The 14,499-nt window shown below is 42.6% G+C and overlaps 1 protein-coding gene across 2 annotated transcripts in view; it reads left to right on the top strand.

Moving 5' to 3' along the window:
- Positions 1-1,397: 1,397 nt before the first annotated feature.
- Positions 1,398-14,499, top strand: part of KHDRBS3 (KH RNA binding domain containing, signal transduction associated 3) — a 183,372-nt gene continuing 170,270 nt past the window's right edge. For both annotated transcript variants that reach the window (XR_007499602.1, XM_049781985.1), the window contains exon 1: positions 1,398-1,615. Coding sequence is in view for 1 of the 2 variants with exons in the window: in XM_049781985.1 (XP_049637942.1) it covers positions 1,528-1,615 (88 nt within the window). In the remaining variant the exon portion in view is untranslated. The remainder of the gene's footprint in view (positions 1,616-14,499) is intronic.

Genomic DNA, 14,499 nt, shown 5'->3' with positions numbered 1-14,499 from the left:
TATAGGACAGAAGGAAATTCAGTGCCAGAGGAGGTACATCCACTGGCTATTTCTTCAACAAACACTTGGGCTCTTCCACACCTGACCCAATAGAGTGGATGCTTGAAGACCCTTTCCCCTGAGTAGCTGCAGGAAAACAGGGTGTCAGCGTTTTGGGAATAAAGGCTGACCAGCTGGAGTAACTTGTGGAGACTAGAAGGTATGCAGGTGAGACCCTTTTATTTTATTCTCTTTTATTCTTTTGCCAGTAAAGTCCATGGAAGCCTGACCAGGAAAAGTGACAGAGGCCAGGGCTTGGCTTTGGAAAAGGCAGAAAATTATTCAGAAACTTTGGTTGGTTGAGGACCCATCACGACTTGAAGATGCCTTGGGGGAAATCTTAGGGGGTAGATAGGTTAGGTGGGTGAGGGGGGTGGACAGAGAGGAAGAAAGGACAATCAACACTCAAGGGCTTCCTGCAGCTGCTCTCTGCATGGAGTGGGGGGGCAGCTGGGGCCTTTAGCAGGGTCTAAGGAGCAAGGAGAATGACTCTTGCAAGAAAACAAAAGGCGCCCTGAAGGGCACCACGGGGATTTAAGCAACCCCCTTCGCTCGACACCCCTAGGGACTTCCTCCACCCTGCACCCCTAGGAATTCCAGGTGGCAGTTCCTATAACCGGGGAGTCCTTGGAAGGGGGTGGGAGGGAAAAGTCAGCAGCGTGCCACGCTTACGCCTTTGCAACCACGCCAGTGGGGAGGGCAAAGAGACACCTTAAAGTTTGGGGAGCCCCAGGGGGGAGTTGGCATTGAACCCACCGAGCCAGGCAGGACCCCAGGACTTGAGGAGAGGCCAGGCGCGAGCGAGTGACCTTGGGGGGACCTCTCCACCGCCCCTCCCCAGATCCTTCCTGTCCAGGGTCAGAATTGGGGTGCCTAGGAGCCTGGTTCTAGGGCTCGTCCTTCTCGGCCTGGGCCTGCAGGAGCGGGCGTGGAAGGCGGGTGCAGACGCCGGCGGGGCGCTCGCGCGGGTCCCCCCACGAGGCGGCGGCAGCGGCGGGCGCGGGGCGCGGCGCGCAGGCGCGGGGCGGAGCGGGGCGCGCGGGTGGCGGGGGGCGCGCGTGGGGCGCACGGCTCGCGGCGCGCGGCTGCAGCGGGCGCGGACGGCGGGGCTCAGCGCAGCTCCGAGCCGGGCTTGCAAGAGGCAGGTGCCACCCATCAGCTCCCCGGGGCCCGCGGAAGCGCAAGCCCAGCGGTGCCAACGCGAGGGACCCACCGCCTCTCCAACCTCTCCAGCCGGCGCGCGGGGGTCCTCCGGGCGCCGTGACTGCTTGGCGGGTCCCCCCCCCCCACGGACCCTGAGCTAGCCAGCCAGTCGCCTTTAGGCCACCCCCGAGCCCCCCAAGCCCCGGCTGGGCTCCACCGCGCCCCGGCCCGGCCGCGCGCGCGGGTCCGTGGGGAGGTTCCGTGCGCCCGGGCTGCGGGGCTGCCCGTCCGCCTCGAGTCCGCGCGCGACCCGGGCCCGGCTGGCGGGCGGGCGGCCGGGCGAGCATGGAGGAGAAGTACCTGCCCGAGCTGATGGCCGAGAAGGACTCCCTGGACCCGTCCTTTACGCACGCCTTGCGCCTGGTGAACCAAGGTGAGGGGCTCCCCGCCACCCCACGCCCCGCAGCAGCCCTTGGGGTTTGGGGTTTGGGGGGCCAGGCGAGGCCCTCGGTGGGATGCGGACGGTCCGGGCGGTGGTAGGACTGGCTGGGTGGGAACGGAATTGGGGATGCTGGAGGACGAGGTGGTGGGGTTGTGGGGTGGGGGCTCAGGGAAGGAAAGGACAGTCCTGGGGATGTCGGGGGCATCTAGGAAAAAGGGACCTCCTGGGAGAGTCAGGGACACCTTGGATGGTAACAAGGGGAAACCGAGCTGTGTGTGAATTGTAGGGGGATTTGGGGAGGAAGAGTGTCAGTAGAGGCTTGTAGCGTCTGGATGGGATTCGAAGGTCTAGGGATCCCCAAGGGGAAACTTTGGTTCAGGGGATGCAAACATCTAGGGAGCTCCCCGGCTTGGCCTGGCTAGGAGCAGGGTTCTGGTCCGGTTGGATGAATTTTGAGGGGTACCCTCAAAATTTGATGTGCAGGATTTGAGGACATTCCCTGCAAAGAGGAATGAAAGAAACAGGTGCTTGGACTGTTGGGGGGAACTTTGAGGTCCCTTGAGAGAGATTTGAGGTCAGACCAAGCACCCTAATAAATCCTGGAGAGTCCAGAGGCAGCTCCTTTCATTTCCCCCCCTTGGTGCTTGCCCAGGCTTCTAGCCCTGGTTTCTCCACCCCGGAGCCTGGCAACTCCTTCCTGCCCAGCCCTGGAGAAAAAGGGGGACTGTGGGATTAAAAGAGGTGACCGGAGGAGCCTCCTCCTTTCCTGTCTTTGGGGGTTTGTAGGCTGAGTGGGGAACCCTCCTCATTGATGGCTAGCTGGGCTGCTTGGGATTCAGACCTCTTAGCCAAGGAGCCTGTGGCTGCCTATGCCATTGTAGCTAGCTTGGATTAGTTTGGGGTGTGAATCGCCCTGAGTAATCTGGGGGACCCTGGCAGTGGGGTGATGGAGGCGTGTCTGTCCCAAACTAGTCACCTGGCTTGTGCCTCTCCTGGCACTTCCTCAGTGGTGGTCTGGGATGGAAGGTAAATGCAGTCTTCCTAGCTGGGTGGCAATGGTCTTGTTTCTCCATGGCATCCCATATGCATTTCAGATAAAGGGGGGCGGGTGCCTACTTAAAAAAATTTTTTTTTAAATTTTTCTCGCTCTAGAGAGATGGAACCATTAATCATCTCTTACCCTTTGCACGAATTACTCTGTGGTTTCTGAGTCTCCTGATCCAGAATGACTCACTCGGTGGCTCCTTGAGCCCCGTTTGTCCCGGTTTGCTTATCTTCCTTCATGCCTTCTCTGGTTCTATTTGGGTTGTGAGAGAAAGATGAAACCCTGCCACTGTGTGTAGCGATTTGTGTCTTCAAGTCTCGACCTGAACGGGTATTCGGTCTGTTGCAAATGGCAAATAGCATCCGCTTCCAGTTGCTTGTGTGTCTTAGTGCTGCTGGAGAGACTGGGACTGTCACAGCAAACATTTAAAGCAACGGTATTTGGCTGAGAAAGGAAATCAGTTTGTAGAGCGTTCTCATATTATTTTAATGTTCTATAGGATTTTTTTTGTTCTCTTTTGTAAAATGGGTGTGTAGAAAACAAATGCCTTTTTTAGAGAAAAATGAGTAAGTTCTCTCGTGCACCCAGGAATCCTTTCTGTAGTTGGGTTTGTATACTCATTGCTCTTAGGTTTTACCCTTTATCTTTTGTTGCTTGCTGGGCTGTCATTTCTTTTAAATGGTTTTTTTGTATAGTGTGTGAGACTACTGGCAGTAGAATTATGCTGGAATATGGGATCAAGTGCTTGTGCTACAGCAAGTGCTTGTGAATCAAAGTTGTGTTATATTTAATGACATAGTTTAAAATCAATGAGTTATTTGTATGCGTGTGTCTGTGTGTGTGTGTGTGTGTGTGTGTGTATTCCTCTCTAGTCCTTTTTGCCATAGCATTGTGTTGCACATTAGAAATTCTTTTGGTTTCTATTTTTGGAGGATTAATGATTTCCAGGTTCTTGAAGTAGATATTGGATCGTGGTGTCATTCAAAAGGTGTTTTTTTTTTCTTTCTTTCTTTTATTTTTTTTTAAGATTTGTAACCTCATTACTTTTCCATCAAAATTGTAATTCACGGAAGAAGTACATTTCTCACATTGAGCTGTTTTGTGCGGAAGAAAGAGGTGCTACACAGATGTTTCTTTGACTATTAATTTAGATGACTTCAGACTGGAACATTTGTCCCTTAAATCTTAGGCGAAAATCCAACAGGCTAAGCTCTAGCATTTAAAATATTAATTATGCTCTGTTATGTAACTGTAGAATTACAAGTGCATTTTGAAAAATGGTGTCTTGGGTCTAAATGTGATTAGGAAGCTTTGATTTGAAATCTGATAATCATCCTGCCCTTGACTCCATGAAAGCATTTTTCTTCTTATTTAGCTATATTTTCAACTGTTCTGTCTGAAAACTTTTTCTAGAGATTATTCCAGAGTGCCTGCTGGAACTAGTATGCCAGCTCCAGCTTGTACAGTCTTGATAGGTCAGCAAAGTAAACCTTTATTTAATGGTGAGAATGCTATGGAACAAATAGAGTTTGTGCTAACTATTGCTAACAACAGTTAATGTTTACACAGGAGTTTATAAAGTTTCCATGACTCGTTCTATTAACAGACGTGCTTTGTGGTGAGGCTGATATAGATATCTTATCTTCAACGTAGGTACACAAACTATTAAGCAGCTTTAATTTGAACTCAGATCTTCCATTTCTGAAGCCCACTGTACTGTTACTGCTGCTTTTCTTTTAGACAAACAAAATACAAAAAGCAGTGTTTCACACTTGCTAGTTTAAAACTTAGCAGAGATCACTGTAATGAATGTTTGCTTCCTGTTGATTGGATTTTTCTAAAAAAAATATTCTGGGTCTAGTCATCTTTGAATAAACCAGCATTCTTGAGAGGTTCATCCTATAAAATGTTGATGCTCAGTTCGAGTCTTTTCAGCATTAAACATCCTCCTATAAGCAAGGCATTACTTTCATAATCAACCCATTACAATAACGAAACCTCTTATGAATAAATAAACTAAGAGTCACTAAACATTGGTATTTGCAAACAGTAATCGATTTCCTAGATAATTACAGTCACCCCCCAATAATCTTTAAGAACCTGACTTAACTAGATGTAATCTCTATATGATTGATTCTATGCTGATATGGGTTAGTTTTTGTAATTTTTCCAAACATTTATTTCATAATGTTCATGGTTACTGATTTTTATTTTCTCAAGATAACTGGGTCTAATACCCATCCTGCAAGTATTGAATTCTTTTTTTATTTTTTTCATTATGGATTGTTTTCTTGGTGTTTTTAGTATTCTCTTTCCCCACCTGCCAACCCCCCAGGTAGGAAAACACCATAGAGTGGATTGATACTGTGGTTTCTTGGCAACAAGGTTAATTGGAGATGAAAGTGCATTGCATGTTTTATGTTGTGTTTGCTGGTAGGGGATGTGCTGACTCTTATTAAAAAAAAACACACACAGCTTCAGAAATTTCTTAAGCATTATGATTTAATCCCACTCTCTTGGCATTGCTTTGGATGGTTTTCAGTCCATGCCAGATAACCATTAAATAAGATTACATAACCCTGTATTTTTAATTATCTGTTATAATATATGGATTGATAGCTGGTTCTCTGCCAAGTTATACTTAGTTGTCAGTTATAAGAGGAGGTGGAGCACAGATTCAAGATATAGTTGGTCTGTTTGACTCTAGATAAAGTGCTTTTATTGGTTAGTTGGATGTGCTTTTCATGTTTATCACTTTATCAATACTAAATTGATAAACTAGCTATCAGTACTAGTATTCTTAGGTCACTTGTGAGAGGTCAAATATACAATAAGAGAACATAATTAACTGTATGCATTTCTTTTTTCGACAAAACATTAAAGCTTCATTTTGGTGGACACCATTGGAAACTAGATTTTACTTAACTATCGTGAGCACTGTAAAGAGAAAAGAGTGAGAGTTAACATGGTAGAATTCAGTCTTTATCTGTGGTGATTTTATAGAATAGTGGATATTGTGCCTGTAATACCTACCCTAGGGAGGAAGGAAAGGGGATTATTTTATTTGTAATAGTTTTTCTTAGGCCCATTAAGTGCTTTAGTATTTTGGTAAGAATATAGTTGTAAATATATATCTATATACATCTCTCTCTCTCTCTCTCTCTCTCTCTCTCTCTCTATATATATATATATATATATATATATATATATATATATATATATGTATGTATGTTTTGGACAGACCACTTCTACATTTCTGAATTTTCTGGAGCCTATGTGTGATCCAAAGCTATCCTGTCAGGGTGACTTACAGTGCTCTGGTATCTGGACTCTGATTATAAGTTTACTGACAAGCACTGTGCCACTGTGTGTTCTGCGCTGTGTGTCTGAGCCAGACCCCAGAGGCAATGTGGGCAGAGGGAAAATGGGGTGCCCTCCTGAAGGCTGAAGCTGTTCTCTTCTTGTAGGAAGTGGCCATTTCCAACTCAGAGATGTCCCCTTCTAAGAAGGAAGTGCCTTAGGAGTCCATTAATTCCCTTGAAATACTTGGTGACATTCTAAGATATCTAGTAAGCACCTAATCTAAGTTTAGACTTGATTGAATATTATGGAGGCACAGCCCTGTGCTAAATGTGTGTGTAATCTGGTTACAGTTTAGACATATAAACATTCTTAGTCTTATTTTTTCAGCTATAGTGAGAGACTCCAGCAACTTAAGTGACTTCCTTCCAAGGGGCTTACATGTCAGGTGTCATTGAATGACAGTCCAAACTTTATTCTTTTCGCCACACAGTCCTTACCTTCTCAGGTACGAGAGATTGTTCTAGAATCTAGACTGACACTGTATGCTCCCTTAACACCAGGAAGGAGGGTGGAAATGTCTTGTGTCCAATTTGTTCTTTTTTCTAGCTGAGTTGAAAGATTCTATCCGTCATCCTTTAACTTTTCTCTAAGGTATTTCCTCTCATCACACCTTCCTCCAAAGGACTAAGGGAGCCTTTTTATTAGCCTGCGATGGAGGCAGATGCCTAATGTTTTGTGAAGCTCCCCTCTTAGCGTTTGTGTTCCTGGATCTCCCTCTTCCTTGGCAGGCCAGGCCTGACATCTCTTTAGCATGTCCCACAATTTCTCCTGTGCTGTAGGCAGCTTCTGTCCTACAGCCATGAGTGAGATTTCGCTGAATCCACTTTAGGGAGAGTGGGTTGCACGGATGGCGAAATATGAAATATAAAATAATAAAACCACACACAGAGAATATGGGGTCAACACATTTCTGGCAGGAGTGTGACAAGCTTATTTTTCAAACAGGAGGTTTTATATGGGTAAGCCAGTCACAGGCGAAGAATATTTATAATCAAAAAGCAAAATACTACAGTAACTATACCTAAGCTATGGGTGTGCCTGTAAAAATGCTAAGGTACAAAGGAGAAGGTCACAACTCAAGGGAACTCTTTGCAAGTTTACTTCAAATGCAAAATCAGGATTAGGAGGAAGTAGGAATTATCTAGAAGCTTGATCTTCCTGGGCTGGACTCTATTATTTTAGGGGTCAAGTAAAGGAAGGAGCCCATAGCCCAGGGGTCTGCTCTCTGGCTTTGCCCTTGACCACCAGAAATGCAGCTGCAAGGACATATTTGAAAAAGAGAAAAAAACATTGTCTTAGTAAACTTTGGTGCTGAAATTTCTGAGCCAAGTTATTTGATAGAGGCCATAATTTTGCCTGAATTTTATTAAGGAGAGTAGCCAAATACTGACTGAAAATGTAATGCCAAGCATCTCTTTGGAAATTCCCCAACCATCCACGCAGGGGAAAAAAAGGCATCCACAGCGGACCTTTTGAGGAACCCCCATGGGGCTTAATTTAGTTCTCCCCACCAGGAAAATCTGAGGATACATCTGGTGGGCTGACCCCCTCCTGAAAGTTTAGGTATGCCCTGGCACTCCTGAACTCCAATTTCCTACCCCACCTTCACCTGTGTGTTTCATCTTGACTTTTGGAAAGAAAAAATAATTTGAAAGTCTATTTGGAATTTAGCAGCCACTGTGCAGCTTTGCTTGTTTCCATTTTGGTGCATCTACATTCAGGGCTACCGTGAAGCATCTATCTGAGCTCTCATGTGCAAGAAGGTTCTAAAGGAAACTCAGTGTTAAACCAGCAGAGGAACATCCCAGTGCTCTTTAAATGTGCAAGAACAGTAGGGGTCCTTCTTTGGGAGATAATGAGAAAGTGTTTGCAGCTCTGTATGGAATCAGATGTTTATTTACTTTTATTCTTTTTCAAGGAACTCTTCCTCCAACTTTCTACTAAGATTTCTTGGAACAAATTAAAATCAGCCACTTAGAGTTCCTTTTTGGGGGAGAAAATGGGGAGTGGAGGTGGAGAGAGTGGGGTTTGGCTACACCTGGATGTGCTAGGGGCTTACTTGGGCCTCTGATGCCTGATGGTGCTGGAGGGTAGGTAGGTTGGTGGAACCCTATGTGGGGGGATGAAGATTGAACCCAGGTTGACCACAAATGAGCAGACACCCCTTACCTGCTGTCCTGTCTCTCCTGCTTCAGGACTCTCTGTCTCCTGCCAAATAAACCTTACCTGAAAGAGTTAACCTGCAGTCTCAGGTGCCAGGCAGGAGTCCATAGCCAGAGAAGTGAATCTGCAGAGTGAATACAATTTGTGATTTTTTTTTTTAACCACAGGATCTGTTTGCTTATTCTAGCTCTCACTAGATGAGAACTGTACCTCTCCCCCACAAATGGATGTAGAGTTTTCATTAGGGTTGGAGGTAATGATTTTAATAAAAGCTGCCAAATCGATTGCTTCCATGTCGCAGCTGCTTTCTATGCATTCTCTAATCCCCAGCAAGGTAGGTGGTTTTACTTCTTGCTTGCCTTCTTTTTTTTTTTTTTTTTTTTTTAAATTCAGCATCTAAGAGATCTACTGAGGCAGTGTTCTTGCGCAGTCAAGATGCACCGCTTTTGAGTAAGTCAGGCTGAAATTTTCATTTTCTGTAGCGTTTTGATGGGCGCTTTAAGAAAAGAGATAAAAGGACTGATTGGACATTGATGTTTCTTTAAATGGACAGATTGGACATGGTTGCTTCTTCTAAAGTAAAATGTTTCATTATAGTAGACACAAGTTAAGAATTTTCATTTGTGATTTTGGGGGGGGGGTTGGACCCACCTGACTTTGCTCAGGGGTTACTCCTAGCTCTGCACTCAGAAATTGCTCCTGGCAGGCTCAGGGGACCATATAGGATGACGGGGATGGAACCCAAGTCCGTCCTGGGTTGGCTGCCTACAAGGCAAACGCCCTACCCCTGTGCTATTGCTTCAGTCCCCATTGGTGATAGAAGAGGTTACCCCAAATGAATATTTTTTCAGCAAATTTTTTCTGTCTTCAGTAAGTTAAGACTTTTACTTTTATGCATTTCTGTGGCCAAGAGGGAAATGATGGAAAAAAATTCTGTAGGAGAAGTTAAGTCAAATTTTTGATAAAGCCCCTTATTTCTATAAGGAATCTCTCAGAGCCTAATTCTCTTTGTAATCAGCACTGACTGAAACAGCCGCTTACAACTATTAGTGATTTATGCTGGTTTAAAATTTCTAAAATTTAAATTCTGGCGAAAGAAGAAAAGAAGAAATGCCTCAAGTATACAGAACATATCTTCCAGATATATGTGGTTTGACTTTAAAAGTACTTTGTATGGGATGACAAGTCTATTTGAATATACTGGACTTGCTGTTGCCAATACTGCTGCCATTTATCAAGAGCCTTTTCTGGGTTAGCTTTATGTGCCTTTTCACCTAAATTTTCTAACATTCTTAGAGGAATAAATGATTTTATTTTCCAATGAAAAATGGAAGGTGAAACAATTTGCCTAATACCATACAGCCATGTAATAAATGATAAAAAAAACCAGTATACAAATCCTTAATTTACCTATTTGACTGTTTACTTGGTAACACTAGGTAGTTGTAAAAAGTCTAGAGCTTTTATTGTCTATTTTCTTTAGGAATTTTTGTTAAATCATACAATAACAGCTCTTAATGTTTAGTTGTTTGTTATTGGGCAGGTCATCTGTGAGTAGGGGCGGCTGTACAGAAAGACAGACAGTGACATGAAAAAATGGGATGTAATCTCTTTAGGATGGCAGATAGCTTCAGCATCTAAAACATAATAATAGGTGCTTAATAAACGTTCCCTGCTCTCTTTTACAGAACATCCTGAAACAGATATGGTTTACATACCTCTTCACAGGCATCTGTATCACTTCATGAACTAAAATATTGACTAATAATTTGATATGTAAATCATTTAGTTTTACATCTTAGAGAAATTTTACATTACTCAGAATGATCTTACTTTTCCGGACCTGGAAATGTTGAAAGAGAAACTTATTATTTAGAAAGCTTTTATGTTTTTCATTCATCTCTTGTATAAAATCAGCAACAGCAAAGGTTGTATTTTATTATGCAATTCAGGGCATAGCTCTTAAAACTTAAATGAACAAATGTAACCCCCTTAAATGGTTTTGTGACTGTAAAGCTTAAAACACTTTGGACACTTAACATCCCCTATCCGCAAGCTCAGATATCTTACTGTGAATTGGTAAACGATACATTTGCATATTTTTAATATCTCCATCATTTTTTTGCCAAAAATAAGCAGCCCCTACTGCTATTTTAAGACGTTAAAAGGTGCACCTGGCAGATTATTGATACCCTTCGTTGGTAAAAGAAGGAGCACGTGTATACGAGTTCACTGGTTTTGATCTTTTTGATTTAGGTCTTACACTGGGGGTCACTGTTGGTTCAGCTCTCATGGAGAAATGATGAGAGAGAGATAACAGTGTCTATTTTTGGATTTATTTCCCCCCCCTTGCTCCGTTTCCCATCTTTTCGCCATTTGTGATCTTCTTTGCTTCCACTAGGTGGCACTGCACATAGCTAGGTAACTCTCCGCCTTAGTAGCTGAGGTTCCTACTGAATCAGTGGACTTCATCGGCACATTAAACCAGCTCTTTCTATTTTCACATATTATTGTCTGTCTTATTTCTGGTATATTTATTTCTTCTCTTATATTTTAATAATAGCTTTATTTTGGGGGGATATTTTAGAGGCTTACTCAGTATTCACAGGAAATCATGAATTATTTAAATTTTGTGGCACCATCTTTTTTGTGTGTTTGTTTTTGTTTGGACCTCTTGTTAGGCTCATCATTTTTTTTTAATTCTTTTATTGAGATCATTGTGAATTACAAGTCTTTCACAGTTGTATTTCAGGCACATAGTGACAGTGAATTAGGGTCATTCCCACCACCAATGTTGACCTCCGTCCGCCCTATTTCCCAGTATGTCTCCCATACCTCCCTCCACCCTTAGCCCCCTGGACTGCTAGTGTAACAGGTCCATTTGTGTCTAGCTTGTTGTAGTTTGGGTCTCTTGATTCTATTGTCATTGACTTTGAGGTGAGTATTTAGATCTGACCTTTTTTTTTCTTCCACTCAATGCTAGGCTCATTTTTTTTTTTTCCCCTTCACTTCACCCTGGTGATTGCTTTAATTTTGTTTGGTCATTTTAGTTCTCCAGGTAAAGAAATAAGTGGAGGCGAGTGGATTCTGTGAGTCATTTCAAGGTCGTGTAGCTAATTATAGAATTTGAAAACCTCCAAATTGATTGAAAACTTTTTTTCCCCAAGGCTAGTCCAACATATGGCTGCTGGTCTTAATCATCTGTTTATTTTCTTGGGGAAATGTATAGAGCTGACAGTTGCATTGAAATATATAAGTCAAATCTTTGATGTGTGTCCTGCTCCTTTCTGCCTACTAATTGTGTATTGTGTATGTCTTGTTAAGAAGGTGGAGGTGGTAGTGGGGTTAAAATTAAATGGTTTTAATTTTAGTAAAATGCAGAGCTGATCATTAAGTCAGTCCGACTCCCAATAGCTAGAATGAGGCTTCTTTGATTTTTTTTTCATGCTTTTTCAACTAATAGTTGTTCAAAGAAGTCATTGTGGTGGCCTAATACGTTTATTTCTCTGAATCTCCCTCCATTCCTTGTAGACTCATGGCAGTAATCCAACCTCCTAGGTTGTCACGGAGGTAAAATGACAGTATTTTCATGTTTGTTTAGTGTTGCTATAAATTTTATAGTAATCTGTTAAATCCTGTACCAGATTATTACACATGTTTATGCTTCTTTTCTTTACAACATCGTATTTTCTATCTGGGTTGCAGACATCACCCTTGGCCATCCGCCAACACAGTAGATGATTTCAACCTGTGTAATGAGGGCTCATTCTCCTCCCACCACATGGCTTTTCTGGTCTTTGCTTTCATTTTTGGAATGCTCAGCAAATATACATCTAGGAACATATTTAGAAAATTTTTTCTTCTCTTTGCCATGTTTACAAGTAAAAAAACAAAGATACTAAAACTAAGACTCAGACCCACTTGGTAACTAAAAGAGTAGTTAAGAATCTTGTTTTTTCAGATGCCAGGTTTCACCTTTCTTTGCCACTTTTCTTGGGTTCTGATTGGAAACTGGGAACTGCTTGCAGCAGCCTCCATTCCCAGGAGTGTAAAGTGGTGATTGAAAAAAAATAAAAAGCCCTTTGGGATATTTTGGATATTTCATTTCAGTAAAATGAAAAGTGGTTCCAGATGAAGGTGTATTTGCTGCCTAGCAGGTATGTGATAAAATGTATAACCACAGTTGCTTCTTTATCTTCATCATGCTCATCTTTGTTTTCGGTTCAAGGGAGATAAACACATAGGAATAACAGTATGAAGATTGTATTAAACTGTAATTTGAGGGATTCACGAGGGGTTAGCGGCCCAGAGCGACCTCTAGTTTATATCTGTATCAGGGTGGGTTTTCTTGAGTCTCGTTTCTAGAGGAACACACATGCGAGGTTCACATATGAATGCATGTAGGAAACAACTTAGCAGGAATGTTTGACCATGTTAGTCCTCCAGGTTGTTAATTGCAATGTCCTGTGTGTTTCTGCATGTTCCTGCTAGTCTTGAATAAAGCATTATGCTGTCTCTGCTTGCCCCTCTTTTTCTACAACATTGCCGGGGGATCGAACTGCTGTCTGTCCTAGGTTAATGTGTGCAAGGCAGATGCCCTACTGCTCGTGCCACTGCTCTGGCCCATCCTCTCTCTTATTATATGTATATATAATATATTATAACACAATATATAATACACAATAATATATGATATATAACATATATACTATCTATTATAATAAGAAATATATATTTCTAACTATATACTTCCCTCTCTCTCTTATTTATCAGTAAAATGTTTTTCCAGTGCAGTAACTTTGCAATCTATTCCACCACTATGAGTACTTCTGTATCCATGCTACCTAAAATAAATGATTAAAAAACACCCGATTTTGTGGGAAACATTTTTAAACTTCCAGAAACACTAACAATAGTGCTAAGGCACAGTGTGTAGGCACAGCACTTGTTACCATTTCCCCACATTTGCTTTACCATGTCAGTGCGTGTATATATAGTGTATATATATATATATATATATATATATATATATATAGTGTATATATATATAGTCCCCATGTCCCATTTGAGAGAAATAATCTTGCCTGCCTCTAAACAATTAAATGACTTGGTGTGCATTCCCCTAATGTAAGTGCCTTTCCTCCAACTTGCAGTTATATAGAGAGATACTAAAATTAGGAAGTCAGTTATATACACGGCTCTCTTCTTATGTAGTAAACATCCAACATACAGCTTAATGATCCTTTAGGAGGCTCTGCTGGGATAAATATTTTCTCCCAAGTTGTGCCAGATTGTTTGTATTTTTGTTTTGATTTTTTTTCTAGTGTGTAATGGTATGTAGAAACCAAGAATAGGGATGGGATGGGTATGGCATTACTTCAAAGCCCTATCATAGAGAATGCTTAGAAGTGAGTCTGTATCTCTGAGTCCCTGTTGTTTTTTTGTTATTTATTTGTTTATTTATTTGTTTTTAGACTACACCTGGCAGCACTCAGAGGTCACTCTTGGCTCTGTGCTTAGAAATCACTCCCAGCAGACTCAGGGGACATCATGGGATGCCAGGGATCAAATCCGGTCTGTACCGGGTTGGACATATGCAAAGCAAACACCATGTTGCTGTGCTATCTCTCTGGCCTCCAGACTCCTACATCTTAAAAAGCCAAAGAGTCTATGCTTTTTGGATTGTACAATCTGTTTAGTTCTATTGTAACAGAAAAGTACTTATAGAGAACTTTGATTTATTGAATATGTAGTGTGATGTGTTTTTGTGTCTAATTTACTCTTGTCTGCTTTTTTTTTTTTCCTTTGGTTTTTGGGCCACACCCGGCATTGCTCAGGGGCTATTCCTGGCTGTCTGTTCAGAAATAGCTCCTGGCAGTCACGGAGGACCATATGGGACACCGGGATTCGAACCAACCACCTTTGGTCCTAGATCGGCTGCTTGCAAGGCAAACGCCGCTGTGCTATCTCTCCGGGCCCTCTTGTCTGCTTTTGGAAGTATTCTTGCAAAATAGTAGGTTTTTGGTGTTTGTTTGTATTTGTCTTTGTACCACACCCAGTGATGCGCAGAGTTACTCCTGGCTCTGCATTCAGGAATTACTCCTGGCAGTGCTTGGGGACCATATGGGATGCAAAAAAAAAAAAAATGAACCAGAGTTGATCCTGTGTAAGGCAAACATATACCTGCTGCTGTACTATTGCTCTGGATCCATGAGGAAAAAAGCAATTGTAATGTTCCTGAGGGTGTTTTTCATGTCCTAGGAAAATGGTTGCATTTTTACTAAACCAGAAAAAGAAAAAGCAG

The sequence above is a fragment of the Suncus etruscus genome, chromosome 10 (assembly GCF_024139225.1).
Source record: "Suncus etruscus isolate mSunEtr1 chromosome 10, mSunEtr1.pri.cur, whole genome shotgun sequence".
In the NCBI taxonomy this organism is placed as follows: domain Eukaryota; kingdom Metazoa; phylum Chordata; class Mammalia; order Eulipotyphla; family Soricidae; genus Suncus; species Suncus etruscus.
Note: the sequence above shows the minus strand (reverse complement) of the source record. Positions and strands in the feature narration are given on the sequence as shown.